This window comes from Euprymna scolopes, chromosome 45 (assembly GCF_053919585.1).
Source record: "Euprymna scolopes isolate OS-2025 chromosome 45, ASM5391958v1, whole genome shotgun sequence".
Classification (NCBI taxonomy): Eukaryota; Metazoa; Mollusca; class Cephalopoda; order Sepiida; family Sepiolidae; genus Euprymna; species Euprymna scolopes.
Window position 1 is genome coordinate 34963305 of NC_136526.1, and position 22480 is coordinate 34985784.

General features: G+C 35.7%; 1 protein-coding gene and 1 pseudogene across 1 annotated transcript in view; one reads left to right on the plus strand and one right to left on the minus strand.

Moving 5' to 3' along the window:
- The window catches only part of LOC145269162 (uncharacterized), a 61513-nt gene extending 39838 nt beyond the window's left edge, over positions 1-21675 (plus strand). Inside the window, exon 3 of the mRNA XM_080124770.1 lies at positions 16417-21675. Within this exon, the coding sequence (XP_079980896.1) occupies positions 16417-17310 (894 nt within the window). The 3' untranslated portion in view covers positions 17311-21675. The remainder of the gene's footprint in view (positions 1-16416) is intronic.
- On the minus strand, positions 3714-3942 carry LOC145269911 (U2 spliceosomal RNA; annotated as a pseudogene).
- Positions 21676-22480: the final 805 nt, after the last annotated feature.

The window sequence follows — 22480 nt, forward strand, 5'->3', positions numbered from 1 at the left end:
GATAGTACCGGTCAGTTCACAAGCCTCCTAGACCTTTTTCTATCCACATCCCCTGAGCTATGCTTGTGTCCTGTTCTATCTCCTCTGGGATCCTCTGACAACTGCGTCGTATCAGTTAAGATAAAAATGAAATATAATACATCTACAGACGTACCTCTCCACCGTACTGTATACCGATACTCTATGGCGGACTGGGATAGCTTCCGTACATTCATATCTGATCTCCCTCTCCATTCCATGTTTAAAAAGGATGTGTCCTCTATAGTATCAGACCTGACCGAATGGTTACTTGTAGGCATAGACTAATTCATACCACCCAAAAAATTTCAACAAAAACCTAACATGGTTCTCCCCTGAATGTGCTGCTGCCATCGCACACAGAAATCACTTTTTCCATAGCTACCAACGTAATAGATGCACTGAAACTAAAGCTGCTTTCAGAACCGCCAGCAACCACTGTAAAAGAGTAATAAAAAATGCAAGAGAACTATATGCGCAATCTGTTAAATCCAAAGTAGCTGAGCAGCGGCTTGGTTCCCACCAGTTCTGGCAAATAGCAAATAGGATCCTGAACAGAAACCTGCGTTCTATCCCAACCATTATCAATGGACCAGAGGTCATCTCGACAGCATCCGACAAGGCCAAACAATTTGCCAAAAACTTTGCAGCAAATTCTACCCTGTGTGACTAAGGCCATCAACTCCCCATATTCCCTCCTATAACAGACAACACGCTATGCAACATACAAATATCTGTGCGTGAGGTCGCCAAGCTAATCAGGAACCTTGACTCCAGTAAAGCAACTGGTCCCGACGGTATTCCAATTATAGTGTTAAAAAAATTACAACCAGAACTTGCCCCCATACTTTCCAAACTGTTTAAGCGCTGCCTTAAGGAGAAGTGCTTCCCAACACCCTGGAAAACCTCATCAGTATGCCCTGTATTTAAGAATTCAGGAGATAAGTTATCCCCCTCCTAGTACAGACCAATAAGTCTCCTGTGTGTCATAAGTTGCTGGAATCCACAATAAATAGAGAAGTAGTCAACCACCTCAGCATAAATAACCTTCTTAGCGACACGCAATATGGTTTCCGCTCTGCTAGATCTACAGCAGATGTTCTAACGGTTATATCTCATAGGATTAGTGAATCTCTCGACAAAGGTTCATTTCTAGGGCAATTGCTCTCAACATATCAAAGGCCTTCGATAAGATTTGGCAAAAAGGCCTACTACACAAGATTTCCAGCTATGGTATAACTGGAAATGTTTTCTCTATCATTAAGTCATTTCTCTCAGATAGGCTCATAAGAGTAGTGGTTGATGGGCAGAAATCAGAGGCCCACAGTATTAATGCTGGAGTACCCCAGGGGTCCATCCTGGGCCCATCTCTCTTCCTGATCTACATCAATGATCTCCCAAACCACATACTAAAATCTTTCATTGACATCTATGCTAATGACACGACCATCTATGGCAACACATCAAAGGCTGTAAATGATGATGTTCTCTCTGATTCACTCTCCTCTGATCTTGAGCAGGTGGTACAGTGGGGAAAGAGGTGGCTGGTTACCTTTAATGCATCTAAGACCAAGCTCCCATCTCTACATCATAAACGCTCTGATCCCCATCTTGCATCAATTGAAATGGATGGCTCTCGTCTAAGGGAGGCCCCAGGCTTTGATAAGCTCCTGGGTTTGACCTTTACACCTGATCTTAAATGGAACACATACGTCAAGTCTGTGGCCAAGGTTGCTGGGAAAATGGTGGGATCCTTCTCCTGTTCCAGAAGATATCTCACTAATGATGCAATTCTCTATCTATATAAGAGCCAAGTACGTCCAAAGATGGAGTACTGCTGCCACATCTGGGCAGGGGCTGCTAAAAACAGCCTATCCTGCCTTGACAGAGTACAAAATAGACTCTGTGGCTTGGTGGGGGATGCCCTTTTCTCTACCCTGCAACCTCTTTCCCACAGAAGAGACGTAGCGAGCCTGTCATTGTTCTATTTTTATTTCCCTGGCAGGTGCTCGTCTGAGCTCCATTCTCTGGTCCCCCCTCGCCAATCTTTTTCAAAAAACACCCGACTAGCTGAAACCACCGTCAATAATTTTCCCCACTCCCTATCTGTGCCTAAATTAAAACGTAGATACCATGAACAAAGCTTCTTTGTTAGAACTGCACGCCCGTGGAACTCTGTTCCGCTTACCTGTTTCCCTCCCGACTACAACCTGGATGTCTTCAAGTCCAACACAAACAAATTCCTGATGAACCGCCCCCCCTAAGTAATGACACCTTACAAATTCTCCAATACTATTGCTACACTATGACGCTCCTCGAACAAAAATTCGGCAAATGTGTATTTCAGCGGCTTAAATTCAAGTTTTACACGCGTGGGTGCTCAATTTACGTAAAATTCTTCATATCTTGGAAACTACTCGTTTGCTGGAATTTTAAACGTTATTTTCGTTTTCAACATCCTCAGAAACTTATAAATGTCTTAATTTTCCAAGTTTTTTTTTTCTATAGTGTGGAAAGTCGATTGTCTGCCCCCTTGTCGATCTTATATTCCCAATAGGTGTCGTTAGCAGTGTATAATTCAAAAACAAGATGGTGGGAAGTTTTTCTTCGATAAAATTTCTCATAGTATTTGATTTTCTTAAATAAAAAAAAAAAGTACTTGATCGATTTACGTTATTTTTGGAATATGACATTTTCATGAAGTGACGTACAATATAAAGATTTTTTTCAGATTTTTATAGTAAAAAAGATTACTATTGGCCCATTTATAGACTTGCACCAAAAATAACAACGTTCAAAGATTCTGCACAAGATAAAGTGTCCGCTTTTTTTTTGTAGGGGGGGGGATCTCTTAAATAAGGGAGACATTTTTCTTTGGCTAATTGGACAACAAATTCTTGATTAATTAACAAGTTTATTTAATTTTTGTTTCATTGTAATAGGTTGTTTACTTTTGTTTTGTTCTTTTTGTAATACTTTAATTAATAAGTTTATTTTGTTACTTAACAATAACATGGTTATATTTTTAAGTTCGTTGATTAACTTCGCTAATTTATTTCCTTTTCGTAAATTGCTTCAGCAATTTCCGGAACTCGGCTCGGGCTACAGTAATCGTGTAATCATTTATTTTATTTTATTTTTTATTTAACATTCTTTTATTGTTCTGCTGATTATTTTGAAATTATATCTTGCAAAATATGTTTATTTTTTTTTTGCTATGTCTATACTGGTTTGATTTGGTTAGATTTGATGATCCGTTGTTCGTTGACATATTGGCATTTATTTTGCCCGTACCTAATAGTATTCAGTTTTCGCCATCTATAATTATTAGGACTCGTAAAACCTTATTATTTGAAATGAAATAAATAGCGTTTTAATCAACTTTAAAACACCAACAAATGCTGCAAGTAAGTTGGCAAGTAATTTTTATAACCGCTGGTAACATTTATTTGTCGTATATTGTACTTTTTGACCAAATTTTTCGAATCAATGTGTATAGTAAAACAAACCCATATTTTTTTTCCTTTGGGAAATTAACTTAAGTCTTTAATCTTTCAAATACAATCAAAAAGTTGTTGGAAACCTACAAAAAAATTATAATAAATCAGCTCTCAAAACTATGTCTCCTTATCTTTATTCGGCCATTCTTGCCCATAAAAAAATAATAAATTTAAAAAAATTAGAATGGATAAAAAATATATTAACATTTATAAAATATAAATGTACGTACCTATTTACAATGCCTCCCCACGGGACAGAGTTAGACACCAGGGTCGTTTTTTAACGTGGAGAAAAGGTACAAAAATAAAAATTGTCTCAGTCGTGAAGGATTTCTCCTCCACCGAAAGAGAACAAGAAATGGAAGGGCAACATCTGAAGAACAGATACTACACTTTGATCTTGGCCAATAGGCCAAGAATTGTTGGCATATCAGTTTAATTCTCATCTAGTTTCGTTGTTTATTAAAAAAAATACATAAATAATAAAAAAAATTAAATGATTCAGGAATAAGAGAGAGAGAGAGAGAGAGAGAGAGAGAGAGGGGGGGGTAAAAGAAAGACTCGTTTGAGTTAATCACGCATGCGCTGATTACTTTAAAGGCTGATAACAAGGCCTTTGTCCTGCTCACCATGTAACTCATGAGGTCACAAGGATAGACTTATAGACTTAAATTTAACAATAAATAAAATAAAAAAATTAATCAACAGAATAAATAACAAACTTGTTAGGAAGAAGAAGGGAGAGAAACCCAGTAGAAAACCTCAGTTTTGATGATGACGCAATGCGTTATTTGACCTTGACGAGATTCATTTAATTCTGACCTTTAAAGCAAAAAAAAAAAAAAAAAAGCACACACACACACACACACACACACACACGCGCATCCTTTAAAACATCAACGAATGTTTCCATCAACGTCATGCGAAAAAAAGTTTCACTAAATGTAAGTAAAATATTACTTGAATTCTTTCACATTTTTTGTAAATATTTGGGTTTGTATTACTGTACACATAGATTCGAAAAAGTTGTCAAAAAACAAATATATAACAAATAAATGTTATCAAAGGCAAGATAAGTTACTTTTCTATCTTACTGGATATGTTTTTAGTTGTTATATTTAATGTAGCATGTTTATTCAGCTCGAAAAACACAGCGTTTACCGATGTATTGGAAAATTTAAAATGGCGGCTGACTCTCTCTTTGAGGCGGTAAGTTTGGGAAAATGAGTTATAAACAAAAAAAAAACAGAGAAAATACTGTTAGAAACTCGGTCAATATATGTTACCGTGACATAGGCTGACATGTATTCGGCGGGTTTTTAACAGTATTTTGACTGTATTTTTATTTATAACTCATTTTCCCAAACTTAACGTCGCAGAGAATGAGCCAGCCGCCATTTTTAAATTTTCCAATACATCGGAAAACACTGTATTTTTTTTGAGCTGAATAAACATGTTACATTGAATATAAACACTAAAACATATCCAGTTAGGTAGAAAAGTAACTTATCTTGCCTTTGATAACATTTATTTGTTCTATATTTGTTTTTTGACAACTTTTTCGAATCTATGTGTATAGTAAAACAAATCCAAATATGTTTTTATTAATTTTCAAAAAAGGAAAATGTCGGTAATTTAAATTAGATAAATTTAACTCTTTAAAACATATAATTAAAAATGAATTTAATCTTTTTGAAGATTTTAGGCAAATTCGGTTGATTAATAGCGAAACTTAATAAAAACGGAATTTTCGACGCCCATAAGAACAATGTGACATATCTGAAGATCCAGCCTCTGAGTTCGGGGTAAAGGTGTATTACGTCGTACCTTGTGACCAGTGTCGTGGCAAAAAATTAACCTTTTGAATATATTATTTATTACTATAGACAACATTTAAGAATTAGAATTTAAAAAAATAAAAATAAACAATTCAAAGAATTAGAGGCAAATGTGTATTTCAGTGGCGTGAATTATTTGACAGACAAAAATTTATAAAAATTATTTATTTTTATATAAAACACATTATTAGACCCTATGGCTGAAATAAAACCCGAAAAAATTTAATTTTTATTATTTTTTTCAACATTTCTATTAGACAAAATATACAACAATCGAGACCGCCATTTTGTTTGGAAATTTTGGCCTTTCTAAGGCTTGCCGGTTGGCTTTTTTGAGGCCAAATTTGGCCTTTTTCACGCTCATGCATGGAACCATGGTCCATGGAATTTTTGTTTTCTATAATAAATTATATATATATATATATATATATATATATATATATATATATATTGATGTATAATTATATCTTCTTGGCAGTATTTTGCAAACAAAGATGCTATGAAGGAGGTTTTCCACCTCAACTGCAGGCACGCTTGTGGCTGACGAGCATGATGCGGGACAAGCAAGTTCGGCCACAGCGGCAGCAGTCAAAAGTCACGTTAGGTGTTGCTGCTGAGGTTTCCCGAATCTTTTTCCCGCAGCGCTTCTCCCTCAGATTCTCTGTGCAGGAGATCTCAAAGGAGGCGACAGCCTGGTGGACAGTACGTCGCCAGGTAACACGGTCAGCAGCGAGAGTAGACCACGGGAGGTGGTCAATGTGGCAGTCACCGAGGGACTTTTTCAGAGAGTCTTTATATCTTTTTTCTTTGATGCCCCTCTGTCACGATGGCCATTAGAGAGTTCGCCATATAGGACTATCTTGGGCAGGTGATGATCCTCCATTCTGAAGACGTGCCCGACCCAGCATAGCTGTGACTTCAGCAGAATGGCCTCGATGCTGGTGATTTCCGCCCGCTTGATGACCTCAACATTGGTGACATAGTCACTCCACTAGACGTTGGTCGCCCCCCCCCCTTCTGCCATTGATGAGGCATCTGTCCGTCAAGTTGAGGTTGCCCAAGATGTCAAGATTAGTACAGGGTCTGTGGCAAGTATCATTCATGACCATTTGCATATGCATAAGGTGTCTGCCAGATGGATTCTCAGGTTGCTCACACCATTCCAGAAGCAAGAATGTGTCGAGGGCTCGAGGATGAATTTGGAGATGTGCCAAGAAAATGAGTCAAAGTTTTTTAAAAGACTAATTACACAGGATGAAACCTGGGTCCATCACTTTGATTCAGAGACCAAAGCCCAGTCAATGCAGTGGAAGCACTTGGACTCACCACCTCCAAAGAAGGCAAGGGTGCGGCCCTCCGCTGGCAAGGTCATGCTCACAGTCTTCTGGGACAAGGACGGAGTAGTGATGACAGATTTCATGGCAAAGGGTACCACAATTACAGGAGCCTATTATGCTTAGCTTTTGAGGAAATTAAGGGAAGCTATCAAAATCAAGAGGCTGGAAAGATCAGCAAAGGTACTCTCCTCCTGCAGGACAACGCTTCGGTCCACAACTCGCATGTCACCAGATCAGTAGCACGGGTGTGTGGTTATGAACCCCCTCCCCATTCTCTCTACTCTCCCAACCTTGAACCCTCTGACTTTCATCTCTTCCCAGCCATGAAGTTGTTTTTGAAAGGAAAACGGTTCCCAAATGATGCAGCCTTGATTTCTGAAGTCACATCATGGTTGGAGGACCAACCTGGGGTGTTCTACAAAAACGGTCTGCAAAGCTGCATCAAACGATGGTATAAATGTATAACTCTGGGTGGTTCCTATGTAGAGAAAGACCAATAACTCTGCCAAGTTTCGTAGCTTCACTGCTATGGGAAGTGGGTTAGGGGCATTACTTATTGTACGCCCTTTGTTATATATATATATATATATATATATATATATAGATGTATAATTTTAATATATATATATATTATATTAATTTTGTTTTTATAAGATAATATAAATGTATAATTATATATATATATAATATATATATATACATCTATATATATATATATATATATATAAAATATATATATATATACATCTATATATATATAATATATATATATATATACATCTATATATATATATATATATATATATATATACATCTATATATATAATCTTATTATAGAAAACCAAAATTAATTATATATATATATGTATATATGTATGTACACATAGGTATATTTATATATATATAAAAATAAAAGGAAGGAAAACGTCTACCTTAAACCACTAACGTAGTTCTAAAACAGATCCTTTGTTCGATAAAATGCATGCCCATTGGTTGATAGGAAGGGGCGCGGTGGATACTAGAAAGCTGATTGGCTAACTAGAAATCCTCAACATATATAAAAACAAGAAGCAACCACAAAATTCGCGCATAAGCCTGACGAATCCTATAGTGGATGAAACGCAGAATATTCAGTGTAGCTTAATCGCCATATATATTTTATAAATTACTATATATATATATATATATATATATAATATATTATATTATTATTATTATTATTATTAGTGGTGCTATCTCTATGTCAGGAACTTATAGTGTATAATGTTACAGTACAAGAAATATTTAGTTCCAAAAGTTTATCTGTTTAATAAAACTGAAAGTTTATTAAAAATATTTTATTTAAAAATTTAATATTAGTATTTGACATTTGTTTAAAAGCAATTAGTATTTTTCATTATTCACAGAATTTTAAGTGTTATTGAATTCATTTGTCGTTTATTATGATTGAAAAATATATTTTTAGAATTTACAAATCGATCATGGCGTCATTCTTCTTGAACTATTTTGAAAATGAACGTATGTAGTAGATATATAATAGCAGAAAAAATATTGTTTTCCAAAGATATAATTTATTGCACGATTTTTTATTTAAATTATAATGAAAAAAACATGAGATTTTATTTGTTATGGTTAAAAAAATATAAAGAAAATTAGAATTTAATGAACAAATTTCTGACAATGAGAAATCAGAACTGGTCACGTCTGTTGTTATAGAAAACTAAAATTAATAAATTTGTTTTTTGCAGAGTTGTTCCAGAAAATATGAATTCCAGAAAATATGAACTGCATATTTTAAATAACAGACTGCTATAATGGGAAATAATTTTTAAATAACAGGTAATTATTCGAATTTGTAAGATTTTGGTGTTTATTTCTTTAATTATTAAAATTGCATATGTTTATTTAATTTTGACAGCAAAATAAATATGATAATTCTACTCAGAAATAATTACATTTTGTGGGATTGTTTTAAATAATAACATGAAACTCTAAGAACTTTAATAAAATGTAATAAAAACTAGTTGGTAGGTCTGGAGATATGTAATAACGAAAATTGATTTAAAAAAAAAACAACATTCATTTAATATTATAGAAACATTATGATTTAATATTTTTTGCTTCAAGTAGTAGTTCTTCAATTTTTGAAATGAAATAATAAATAATTTTTATGATTGCAATATATAAATGTAGAATTACATGAATAAACAATGTTTTACTAAACAAACTTGAGATTTAACACGACATATTCTTTGATTTTTTTCCTCTAATATTTTGCATATATTTTTTACATTGAGGACATGGATTATCGCAATTGAAATTTTAGTTAATAATGAAGATAACGAAAGGAAGTCTCATTTTAACATTTAATAAAAAACTTTATTTGTTATCTTTGTTAGTAGCTTTGGTGGAAGAGAGAAACGTATTAGTAAAAGAGTTCACTGAAAGAGAGAGAAAAGTGTTCAATATGTTTAAAGATAGAATTAATAACATGCCGGCTGGTTGAAGAAGAGAATAGTTCAGTGTTCGTGCACGCACGTGTTTATAGCTGTTGTATACATACATCATTATATATGTGATTTATATAAGCAAAGTTTTTCTATTTGTGAGTGTGACAATAAAATAAGTTTGTCTTACCGTGCAGATACTTATTTAATATCAGTATGGGTTAGTAGAGATCAGGATGTCCTGTGGAAGACATATGAGGAAAGAGATTGACTCCAAGTAGTTTAAAACAACTTTTATTTCCAGTAAGCCATCTTACCAGAAGCCCCAGCTACTGAAAGTGTCCTAAACTGTCAACCCGCAGTAAATGTGTTTCGTATGCATATACATACATATATAACATCCCCCCTCCCAAGGTCTTTTGCTATTGAAATGATGCAAGTTCACTAAACATATATAATCTTGCATCTGGGTTGATGTATTGGTCATCCTGACCTTGATCGAACTCCTAACTCTGGAGTTGCCGGGTTTGGTGCTTCTGATCTTGGTTGATGAGCTTGCTTGGGTAAACCAAATATTGTGTCAGGGTATGGTTGTGCTGTTGGTACCTTTGAATGAGGTACTAGCAGAAGATCTTGGCAGTTTTGGTGTATAGTTCTGCCATTATCCATCAGTACCAAGTATGACCTTGGTTGAGAGCAAGGTTCAATCACTTTGCCTTTCCTGGACCAAGTTTTCCCATATGTGACCCCCTATCTTTGGTGAAGGCAGCATGGGGTAAAAGAGAAAGAAAGGACAAAGTCTTCAGTATACTCATGTGTTGGCGTGCGTAAGTATGAGTTGTATCGACGAGTCCTGTAGAATGATAGATAAAGTTCATGTGGGTACCGCACGTGGAAATAAGTGGATTGGCAGGCGTCAGCACTGTAATTCTCTTGCATTATTTTTAAATTAAAACTATGACACTGAGAGTGAGCCCAGGATCTCTGCTTTTCACCACCAAGAGTAAGTTTTTGGAGACACATTCACATTGCAAGAGAATACATCTGCAAGAAATGATTCTTTTCATTCGAGCAAATGGCATGTATACATGTTGTGAATAATGTTTCATTTTATAGCAGTAAAACATCCCATTTTCCTCACTTAACTACTAGCAGACTATGAATGCACCACCCGTTATATGCATGGGTATCAGGCAGTCAAATCTATTAATCAGACACTGCTGATACATTAACTTCACTTTATTAATCCATCAAATTTAGTAGTTATATTCTCTTGCATTATTATTTTAAAATTTAAACTATGCCACTGAGATTGTTTGTAATATTCGTTCAAAAGAGAGTTTCAACTTTTTCTAGACACATTTACTAAACTAAAAGAATACATATGAAATATCTGCTACCGTCATTCCTGTAAATGGCACATATACTTGTGACTAAAGATATTTTTTATAGAAACTGACCTCATCAGAAAATTTGACTTTCCTGTAGGAATTTTCATTGCATCGATTTCCATTCTATTAACTTTTTGGAAGCATTCAGATAGCCAAAGAATACATCTGCAAGATTTGATTTTTTTCATTCCAGTGAATGACATGTGTACATGTTGTGAATACTGTTTTTTTATAGAAGTAAAACATCCCATTTTCCTCACTTTACTTCTAGCAAACCATTGTATTATTTTAAAATTTAAACTATGACCATGCCACTGAGATTGATTGTAATATTTGTAAGAAATGATTTAATGATTGAGAAAACATTTCCAGTTATACCGTAGCTGGAAATCTTGTGAAGTAGACCCTTATGCCATACCTTGTCAAAGGCCTTTGATATGTCAATAGCAATTTCCCTAGAAAGGAAGCCTTTGTCAAGAGATTAACTAATCCTGTGGGATATAACCGTCAGCACATCTGCGGTAGATCTTGCAGAGCGGAAACCATATTGTGTGTCACTAAGAAGGTTATTCCTGCTGAGGTGGTTGACTATTTCTCTATTTAATATTGATTCCAGCAACTTACTCATAACACAGAGGAGACTTATTGGTCTGTACTGAGAGGGAGATGACTTATCACCTGAATTCTTAAATACAGGGCAAACTGGTGAGGTCTTCCAGGGGGTCGGAAAGCACTTCTCCTTAAGGCAGCGCTTAAATAGTTTCGTAAGTATGGGAGCAAGTTCTGGTTGAAGCTTTTTTAACACTATAATTGGGATGCCATCAGGGCCAGTTGCTTTACTGGAATCTAGGTTTTTTATTAGCTTGGCGACCTCGTGCACGGATATTTGTATGTTACCTAGCTTGGTCTGTGTTATAGGAGGAAATATGGGGAGTTGATGGCCTTCGTCGCATAGGGTAGAATTAGCTGCAAAGTTCTTTGCAAATAGTTTGGCCTTGTCTGACGCTGACGAGATGACCTCTGGTCCATTGATAATGGTTGGGATAGAACGCACACTTCTGTTCAGGATCCTATTTGTTATTTGCCAAAACTGGTGAGAACCAAGCCGCTGATCAGCTACCTTGGATTTAACAGACTGGGCATATAGCTCTCTTGCATTTTTTATTACTCTTTTACAGTGGTTGCTGGCAGTCCTGAAAGCAGCTTTAGTCTCAGTGCATCTATTACGTTGGTAGCTATGGAAAAAGTGATTTCTGTGCGCGATAGCAGCAGCACATTCTGGGGAGAACCATGGCTGGCTTTTAGGTTTTTGTTGGAATTTTTTAGATGGTATGAATTGGTCAATGCCTACAATTCACCATTCGGTCAGATCTGATACTATAGAGGACACTTCCTTTTTAAACATGGAGTGCAGAGGTAAATCAGATATGAAATGGAACACGTACATCAAGTCTGTTGCCAAGGTCGCTGGAAAGATGGTGGGATCCTTCTACCGCTCCAGAAGATATCTCACTACTGATGATATTCTCTATCTATATAAAAGCCAAGTACGTCCAAGGATGGAATACTGTTGCCATATCTGGGCAGGAGCTGCCAAAAACAGCCTATCATGCCTTGACAGAGTACAAAATAGACTTCGTGGCTTAGTGGGGGATGCCCTTTTCTCTACCCTGCAACCCATCTCTCACAGAAGAGACGTTGCGAGCCTATCCTTGTTTTATCGTTATTTTCATGGCAGGTGCTCGTCTGAACTCCAATCCCTGGTCCCCCCTCACCAATCTTTCACGAAAAACACCCGTCTAGCTGAATCCACTGTGAAAAATTTCCCCCACTCTTAATCTGTGCCTAAATCAAAACGCGGATTCCATGAACAAAGCTTCTTTCTTAGAACTGCACGCCTGTGGAACTCTGTTCCGTCTGCCTGCTTCCCTCCGGACTACAACTTGGATGTCTTCAAGTCTAATGTTAACAAATTCCTAATGAACCGCCCCCTTAAGTAAACACTCCATCAAATCTCCACACTAACGTAATGTACTTGCAATAACCCTTATCCCTGAGTGGCTTCCGGGGCTTGATAAGTGGTGATCACTGTGTAAAAAAAAAAAAAAAAAAAAAAGGGAAACTCTTTCTAACCTTGGTCTCTTTGCATCATTCAACAGCCGTAATTGCTTTTACATTTTCCATCAACCCTCAGTGCATTCAAGCCTTCCTGCCTTTTAGTCTTCGTTCAATCTTAATTGTGTTTGTCTTTCTTCAACCATAAATAAGAAAACGATTTTCCTCGCTTAACTACTAGCAGACCATAAATGCACCACCTTTATATGCATGTGTATCAGGCAGTCATATCTATTTATTAGACAATGCTGATGCATAAACTGCACTCTCTCAATACATCAAATTTAGGATTGGCAGGCATCAGCACTATAATTCTCTTGCATTATTTTTAAATTAAAACTATGACTATGCTACTGAGATTGTTTGTAATATTCGAAAAGGAAACTTTTTCTAACTTTGGGTGTTCACATTTTTCAACAACCGTAATTGCTTTTAACCCTCATTGCAGACAAGTCTTTCTGCCTTTTAGTCTTCGTTCAATCTTAATTGCGTTTAAGTCTTTCTTCAACCATAAATAAGAAAACGAATCTCTTGTTTGTCTTGACTTTTACGGAATTTATTCAGGTAGTCTTTTAGTGTACATGTGAGTTATCGCTTCTATTTCTCCATTTTCTTTGAGTGAAATCTCGCTTTTATATTGTACTGTATTTTTTTATATGACAAATTTTGATAGAATACCATTCTAAGTACAAGAGAACGTTATGCTATTTATGAAGAGAAATGATTTTTAGTTGAAAACTGTTTCTTAATACACAAGTAGCAAATTTAATTATCTAAGGTGATTCGTCATGTCACAGCTATTTAGTATGGCTCCACACATGCACACGTGCATGTGCATGTGAAAATAATTGTAACGTTTTAAAGAAACCAAATGAAACTAATTTGATGCAGCTATAATCTGATTCACCTCGTGGGAAGGACCTATCGCTTTTTTAAGTTGTTAACATTAAAAGTTTTAACAATGTTAAAAGGCCCATTTTTAAATGTTGAAATAAAATACGTTTTTATCGTTATTTTTCTTTACACAAAACATTTTAATAAATAAAGTGAGTAATTAAATGAAATCATCTTATAATTGTCTTATGCTTTTAAAATACTATATACAAACATGTATTCATTATAGCATATTACACCTCTTTAAAATATTTTTCAATTTTTTTAAAATTACATTTTAACCCCAAACAATGCACGTTGCCACTTTGATGTAGGGGGCTACTATCAGGGACCTAAGTTGCGGGGGTACTTGTAGGGAGTTTAGCAGAAAGATGTCTGTTCACATTACACTTGAACGTCTGCATGTCAGTACAGTTGGCGGAAGTAGGAGACCAGGAGAGAATTCCAAAATCTTGCAGTTCTGGGGAAGAAGCTATCAGAGTAAAAGGCTTTCTTACATCTAGGGATCTCAACTGCGTAGAGTGGGACTTCGCTGCTTGTCGGATTTGTCGGGGGTATTTTTGTCGAGGGGGGTACAAGGGTTTGTAGTTCGTCAGACCATCCAACATTAAAATACTTGTAAAACAGGCAGAGGTATGCAACATTACGTCTGTGGGACAGGGGCTGAAGTTTAGATGACAGTTTTATTATAACATACTATGCGTCTTTAAAATATTTTTCAATGGTTTTAATTTTGCAGAATAAAATCATATCTTTTCCTGAAATTTATATTTTAATTATTTTTATTTTTTCAGGATATCATTGATTCATTCTTGAGAAAAACAAGTATCATTGGATCTAAATATATATGCATTCTCTTGGTGAATTAAAATGTGGAAATATATTACAAAATATATTTTGTGATTCTAATGTTTTTATGTAAATTGTTTTGTATTTGTGAACAATAGAAATGGATTTCTTTTATCAAATCAAACTTTATGATGGTATCTTAAACAAAACATTTTCTTGTTAATTAAATATGTATTTGATATCTTAATAATTAAATCCAGTAGAAGACAAGCATTCACATGTATATATTTAATGAACTTACAAATTTATTCATATGATCAAATTTTAAATCAATTCTGGGCTTGACATTTACTCCTGATCTGAAATGGAACACATACATTAAATTCGTTGCCAAGGCAGTTGGAAAAATGGTAGGATCTTTCTATCGATCCATGAGATATCTCACCGCTGATGCAATTCTCTATCTATATAAGAGCCAGGTACGTCCAAGGATGGAGTACTGTTGCCACATCTGGGCAGGAGCTGCTAGAAAGGACTTATCCTGCTTTGATAGAGTTCAAAATAGACTTTGTAGCCTCGTAGGGGATGTCCTTTTCTCTTCTCTGCAACCCCTTTCTCACAGAAGAGATGTTGCGAGTTTGTCTCTGCTTTATCGGTATTTTCATGGCAAGTGCTCTGTCAACCCTCATTGCATTAAAGTCTTCCTGCCTTTAAGACTTCTCTCAATCTTAATTGCGTTTAAGTTTTCCTTCAACTATAAATAAGACAACGAGCCTCATTAGATTACTGAATTCGTCTTTAAAAAAAAAGATATTTTAATAAAGAAATGGAGTAATTAAATGAAAACTATTATCTTATAATTGTCTTATGCTTTTAAAATACTATATACAAACATGTATTTATTATAACATATTACGCCTCTTTAAAAATATGTTTCAATTGTTTTAATTTTGCAAAATGAAATATCTTCCTTGAATTCATCTGTTTATTTTTTTTTCAATTTTTCAGGATATCATTCATTCATTCTTGAGAAAAAATACTATCATTGGATTTAAATGGATCTACGTTCTCTTGGTGACTGAACTGATGGAAATATATTAGAAAAATATATTATGAAAATCTTTGTCTGATTTATAATCCATTCATCATGTAAACTACAGGGAATCAAATCGTACTAAATAATTTAAAACATTCCATTTTAAAACTGAAACTTGAAAGGATTCAAATTGTGCTGTGCGAACACAAACTAAAAAGAATGATATTGTTTTGAAGTATGTAGTTATTTACAATGAAATAAAATCTTCATTATTCGTTATTGTCATGGAAAGTGTTCGACTGAGCTTCAATCTATGGTACTCCCTCGCCAAACTTTCACAAGAAACACTCATCTAGCTGAAATCACTATCAAATTCCCCCCACTCTTTATCTGTGCCTAATCCTAAACGTAGATTCCATGAACAAAGATTCTTTCTTAGAACTGCACGCCTGTGGAATTGTCTTCCATTTTCCTGCTTTCCAGCTGACTACAATATGGTTGTCTTCAAGTCAAATGTAAACAAGTTCTTGATGAGCTATTTCACTTGTTAACAAATTTATCGAATTTCCATTACTAACGATTACTATATTGTCCAATTAACTACTCTACACTTTTAACCCTTATCCTCGAGTGCTCTCTGGGCCTTGATAAGTGGGTCTGCCTATGTAAAAAAAATCCTGAGAGAAACCATATTCTTATGAAAGAGGTGCCTCTACTTGTAAACAGAAACAAAATATACTGCGACATATGCATGCAGAAAATAAACTACATTCCTGGAAAGAATATCACTCTTATTTTACAACAAAGTATATTGCAACACAGGCGAACACTTACTGGAGAGAAACCATATTCTTGTGACATATGTGACTCTTCTTTTATATTGAAACAAAACATGTAACACATGCAAAAACATATTTGAGAGTAACCATATTCTTGTGTAGTATGTGGCTCTTTTACAGAAAAACAAAGTATGTTGCAACATATGCTGACATATACTGGAGAGAAATTATATTCTTGTAAAGTATGTGGCTCTCCCTTTACATGGAAATAAAACATGTTGCAACACATGCAAACACATACGGGAGAGAAACCATATTCCTGTGATATATGTGGCTCTTCATTTACAGCAAAACAAAGTATGTTAAAACACATGCGAATACATACTGGAGAGAAACCATATACTTGTGAAGTATGTGACTCTTCTTTTAAATGGAAACAAAGTATGTTGCAACACATGCGAATACATACTGGAGAGAAACCATATTCTTGTGAAGTATGTGGCTTTTCTTTTACACAGAAACAAAGTGTGCTGCAACATATGCGAACACATACCGGTGAAAAGCCATATGCTTGTGAAGTATGTGACTCTTCTTTTAAACAAAAACAACATATGTTAAAACACATGCGAACACATACTGGGGAGAAACCATATTCTTGTGAAGTGTGTGGTTCTTCTTTTACATGGAAACAAAGTATGTTGCATCACATGCGAACACATGCTGGAGAGAAACCATATTCTTGTGAAGTATGTGGCTTTTCTTTTACACAGAAACAAAGTCTGTTAAAACATATGCGAACACATACTGGTGAAAAGCCATATGCTTGTGAAGTATGTGGCTCTTCTTTTAAACAGAAGCAAAATATGTTGCGACACATGCAAACACATACTGGTGAAAAGCCATATCTATGTGAAGTATGTGGAACTTCTTTTAAACAGAAACAACATGTCGTGGGACACATGCGAACACATACTGGAGAGAAACCATATTCTTGTGAAGTGTGTGGCTCTACTTTTAAACAGAAACAAAGTATGTTGGAGCACATGCGAACACATACTGGGGAGAAACCATATTCTTGTGAAGTCTGTGGCTCTTCTTTTACATGGAAAAAAAGTATGTTGCAACACATGCAAACGCATACTGGAGAGGTGCCACAGGACTTATGAAGAAGAACCTGAAGTCCTACCTAACTAATATTCCTGGTGAACCAAGTGCAAAAGAGATTCAGACAATTGCACTTAAGGGAACAGCGAGGATACTAAAAAGAGCTCTCGGATGGTTTCAATAAAAAAGCGAGGCAATGTTGGCAGCTGGTTTGGCTGCCCCATACCCGGCATTACAATCTTCAAAGGAAGAAAAATAAAAAAAAAATTAAAAAAAGAGAGAAACCATAATCTTGTGAAGCATGTGGCTCTTCTTTTAAACAGAAACAACATTTGTTGCAGCACATGCAAGCACATACGCTGTTGCCCTATATCTTCATTGTTGCGCTGTATCCTCGAGCAATACAGAGTTTCCCCAGGTTGTGGATTGGGGAAAACCCTCTATTTATAGAGGACAGCTTTGAATATTAAGTCAGAAGCCGTTGACAATGAGGAATTATGAAATGAAAATGAATACCAAAAATAATCATTACTGGCTGACTATCGCCCAGGATAAAAAGGAGCCCTTAACTCGTTCACACGCTGACAAGAAAGAGTATTTGAAGGTGTAAACCCTCTTACCTCAGATAATGGTACTACCATGACAAAGGTCCACTTGGATCAGCCAACAGATCGTAAATTTGATCCTGGCCCCAAACCATGTGAACCAACAAAAAAAGGAAACAGAAGAGGCCTAAAAACCCAACCCTGTTGCACAAAAGAAGGTCCTTTTATATTGCTATCATTATTCAAAGCTTAAAAAATGGAGCAAATCGTCAAATAAGGTCCTAAAAGAGAAAATCAAGAATTCAAACCTTCCTGAAGAAAAAAAACAGACAACAGTTGCTAAACTATGATCCCTTATATCGTAAATCAAGATATATCACAGAAGAAGACGAAATTGACATAAAAAGTAAAGCCCTAAAAGATGCTAAGCATGATTGGGTTCTTATTCAGTAAGAGGAGACTGAGAAAAGACTAAAAGCCAGATGGAGTAAGGACGAAAAGTGGACTTTAATTTGGGCCATGGAATATGCTAGAAGCAAATATGTAAAGCAAAAACAAAGAACAGAAATCTGCTGCTATTTCTGGCCATGGAGGAAGAATATCCCACTTAGTAATATATCCTCTCAAAAATATAATATTTTAAAAGGACGAGTGTTCAGTGAGGAAGAACTAAAATACATGAGAAAGGAAGTAAAAGCCCAAAGGTTAATCCACTAGAGAAACCTATTTTGTATCCCACCAAAGTTAATGACACTGCAAATGTGAGCTCGCAACATCACCACCATAGATCAGTGTAACATTTGTCGGTAACTACTCAAAAGATAACCCTTACAACGAAAACTCCAATAGAGGTGCATAACTCCATAACAAAAACACCTACAGAATCCTCTCCACCTATGGCACAGTTTCATCTCCGTCAACGTGTGAAATAACTTCCTCACCAAGAAAAATTCCATCATTTGTTTTGCTTCCAGAACCTAAGAATGACCAGTTGGAAGTAGAAGATGAACTCTGCAACACGATAGAGATAGAGTAACCAATATGAGGATGGAAGAAAGGTCAAGGTTACCTAAAATACAAGCCTCAAGTTTCTTTCAGCCCTTAACCATAAAAGTATATATTGCACTCATAAGACCTTAGGCAGCTAAATAATATAACACATATACAACTAGACTATACATGAGCAACAAAATACTTCCTCCCAATAAACACCAAAATACAAACAAAAAACTTATGTAACCAAAGCAACACTACAATGGAAAGTCAAGCTGCTAAAACAAATAAACACCTGTAGAAAGGAAGCAAGCCAATTAAAACAGTTCATGAAGAATCCCACAGAGGAAGGTAGGCTCAAAAACACTGTCAAAAAATTCTGTTCCAAATTTCAAACAAATTGTAAAAATATAGGAAACATAATGAAGGAACTGGAAGACAAAATACCAGCCATTGCCCAAAGGATTAAGCATTGTATGGCAAAGATTAACTCAAAGACATAGAATAAACTTTTTACAAATAATACCAGAAATTCTACAGAAATCTAATAAGGGAAGAAATTAAAATCCAAGATCCCCCATGTAAACAGGAATTAGACGATTACTGGAGACCCTTATTTGAAAAAGAGGAAGTGCATAACCAAGACGCCCAGTGGATTGGGGATATTATCAATGCAAACAAAAATAAAAGAGAAATGTCAGAGCCAGAAATAACACCAGACAAAATTAGATGAAAGTTGGCACGACTTTCAAACCACAAAAAAAATGGCATTGACAATATATCCAACTTCTGGTTAAAACAGCTGACAGCACTACACGATCATTATAGCAAATGCTTCACCAGAATTTTGAAAGCTTATGAAGTGACACCATCATGGCTATTAAAATGCGATACAAGCTTAATACTGAAGAGCACGGAAAGTAAAACACCCAGCAAATATCGCCCAATATGCTGCTTGACCACAACTTACAAGCTATTCACTGGATTGATAGCTGACAGCATTTATGAACATCTTTTCACATCCGGAGATTATCTTAAGGAAGAACAAACAGGATGCAGGAAAACTGTCAGGGCACCAAAGATCAATTGCTCATCAATAAGACCATTTTGGACGATTGCAGGAAAAGAAAAAGGAATCTAAATATGGCATGCATAGATTATCAAAAATGATTCGATAGTGTACCCCATTCGTGGATACTAAAGTGCCTTAAATTATATAAAATCCACCCGACTATAAGAGAAATTATAGCAGATGCATTAAACCATAACGGGGGAAGGATACCCATTCCAAATATAAAAATAAAAAAAGGAATCTTCCAAGGAGACACTTTATCTCCTGTACTATTTTGCTTAGCAATTGATCCTCAGTAAGCTGCTAAAGGACTGCCAAGATGCTTATAATCTTAGCTACAGCCGCCAAAAGGAATCTCCCAAGATAATAAACCATTTTTATGGTTGAGCTTAAGCTGTATGCTAGCTCGGATAAGGACTTGTGTCATCTATTAAAAGTTGTTCACATTTTTTTCCAATGACATCAAAATGAAACTTGAGTAAGATAAGTATGCTAATGTACTCTGAAATCTGGCAAGAGAATATCTACTGAAAACATACATAAAAAGTAGTGAAATCAGAGAACTGGATGAACAGGAAACATACACATACCTTGGCATTGATGAAAATGCATCCATCAAGTATGCCCAGATGAGAGAGAAGCTAAGCCAAGAATATTTCCAACTTGCCATGCGAACATATAGTTATGGCATTATTGACTGGTCTCAGAAAGATATAAATTGGCTTGACACAAAGACAAGGAAAATGTTAACCTTGTACCGATTTATTTATCGAAACCAGTGCATGCCTGATTCAAAGAAATCCAATATGTTGCAAATAATGAGACAAAGATTCCTGTTTAATATAAATTTTTTTACAAATTTTGAATATTATACGAAAGCATGTGTGATAGAAACTAAAATCCTGTGGATTTCTCTGTTGCAATTAAATTTATCAAGTTACCTGACTAATTTATATCATGATAGGAGAGAGGTAAACATTATAATTAAATAATGGTTTTGAGTTTTAAATTAGTATCTCTTATTTGGATGCGATTCACAGAAAACAGTTTAATTATATATTTCACACACATGATATAAAACATCTGCGCAGGTACAGGAATTACCATAGATCCTTTTGTAATGTGCATTCAGGAGATAAGCGCCCGCATGTTTGCGTGTTGTGTGAGTGCGTAAGAGAGACGGACGAAAAGGAAAGACTTCCCTCGAGACCAGCTCGGCGTCACCGACCGAAAATAGATAAAGAAAGATCAAGATGGTGGCTGCCGTCTTTTGTAAAGGATGATATCTCACAAAGTCACATGAATTCTGGCAATATGCAACGACCATAAAAGCGGGTGATGAAAAAGACGTTGGGAGAGCGACGATTGAGTTGGTCGGGGAATCGTGTTGCTGTTGCTTCTCGTGCCGTGTGAGGATATGTTACCGTTGTTGGGTCCGGTCTGAGTAACCGTTCGCGTCCGTCTAGGCACCTTGCTAGTTGGATTCCGTGCAGAACCGGTGTATACTGGTTATTGAATTGCTGCAACATTTATAACATCTTTTCCTGAACGTATCGTGTTAAAGAGAGAGTCGGGCGCCATCTTGAATTTTTCCTTATACATCTACAGAGGGCGCAGTAATTTTTTTTAAAGGACTTTCCTTACACATTTTTCTACACCTTTGAAAGGAAATATGAACTACCATTCCACTATAAGGAGTTAAACTACCGGCTCTCTATTTGAAAGGCAAAACTGGACCACCGTTTTGCAATGGACTATACTAGGACCAGTAACTTTTCTTTGCTGTTATAACTGAATAAATTTTGAGTTTAAAGGTATGGCTTTTGTAATTTGTGAAAGGTTGAGGGTGCTTCATGTGAGAGACACGTGTGGAGTTAATCCGTGAGCTTGGACAGATGATGCGAGCAGTTATGTATGAAATGGAAGTAATAGTTCACAAGTCTGACATAACAACGTAATTGGCACAAGGAAGTAAGTACAGGAAAATCCTGGATTTCTTGCACTTTTGAAAAGGGCGTAAGTCGAGATTTGTTAATTGGTTGTCCGAGAAGATCTAGGGAATTGACACTGAATTCATATTTTGCAACATTTACTTTTAGTCCATAGGATTGAAAATGTTGGAAGACTGTAACGTGGGTCAAGTGTTCTTCCTGTGACGAACTTGCGATTAGGATGTAGGCAATGTTTCGCCGACGGTTTCTCAGGTCAATGGAAAGTTGGAAATGGGATAAATAATCAGCACCAAGAAAATATGTTTTACTGTCAGCAATGAAAAATATCTGGAAATATTCATCGAAAACCGAAGTAGAGGGTTAGAGAAAATGTACCAAAGGTTTGGATGGGGCTGCTGTTCGATACTTGTAGTGTAGAAGAGTTTGCTGCTTTAACGTTACATCGTGTAGGAGGGACTACACTAATAGTGGCACCAGTATCTACAAAGAAGTTCCGACGAGTAAGTTTGTCAGATACGTAAAGTAGGCAACATATCTGGAGAAATGAAGTGGAATTTGTCGCACAATTCCACCGATTACCCATTTAAATTACATGAACATTCTTTCCTAAGTATTACCAATACAAGATGAGTATAGATGTATTTTATATGTTTAATGACTAGGACTATGA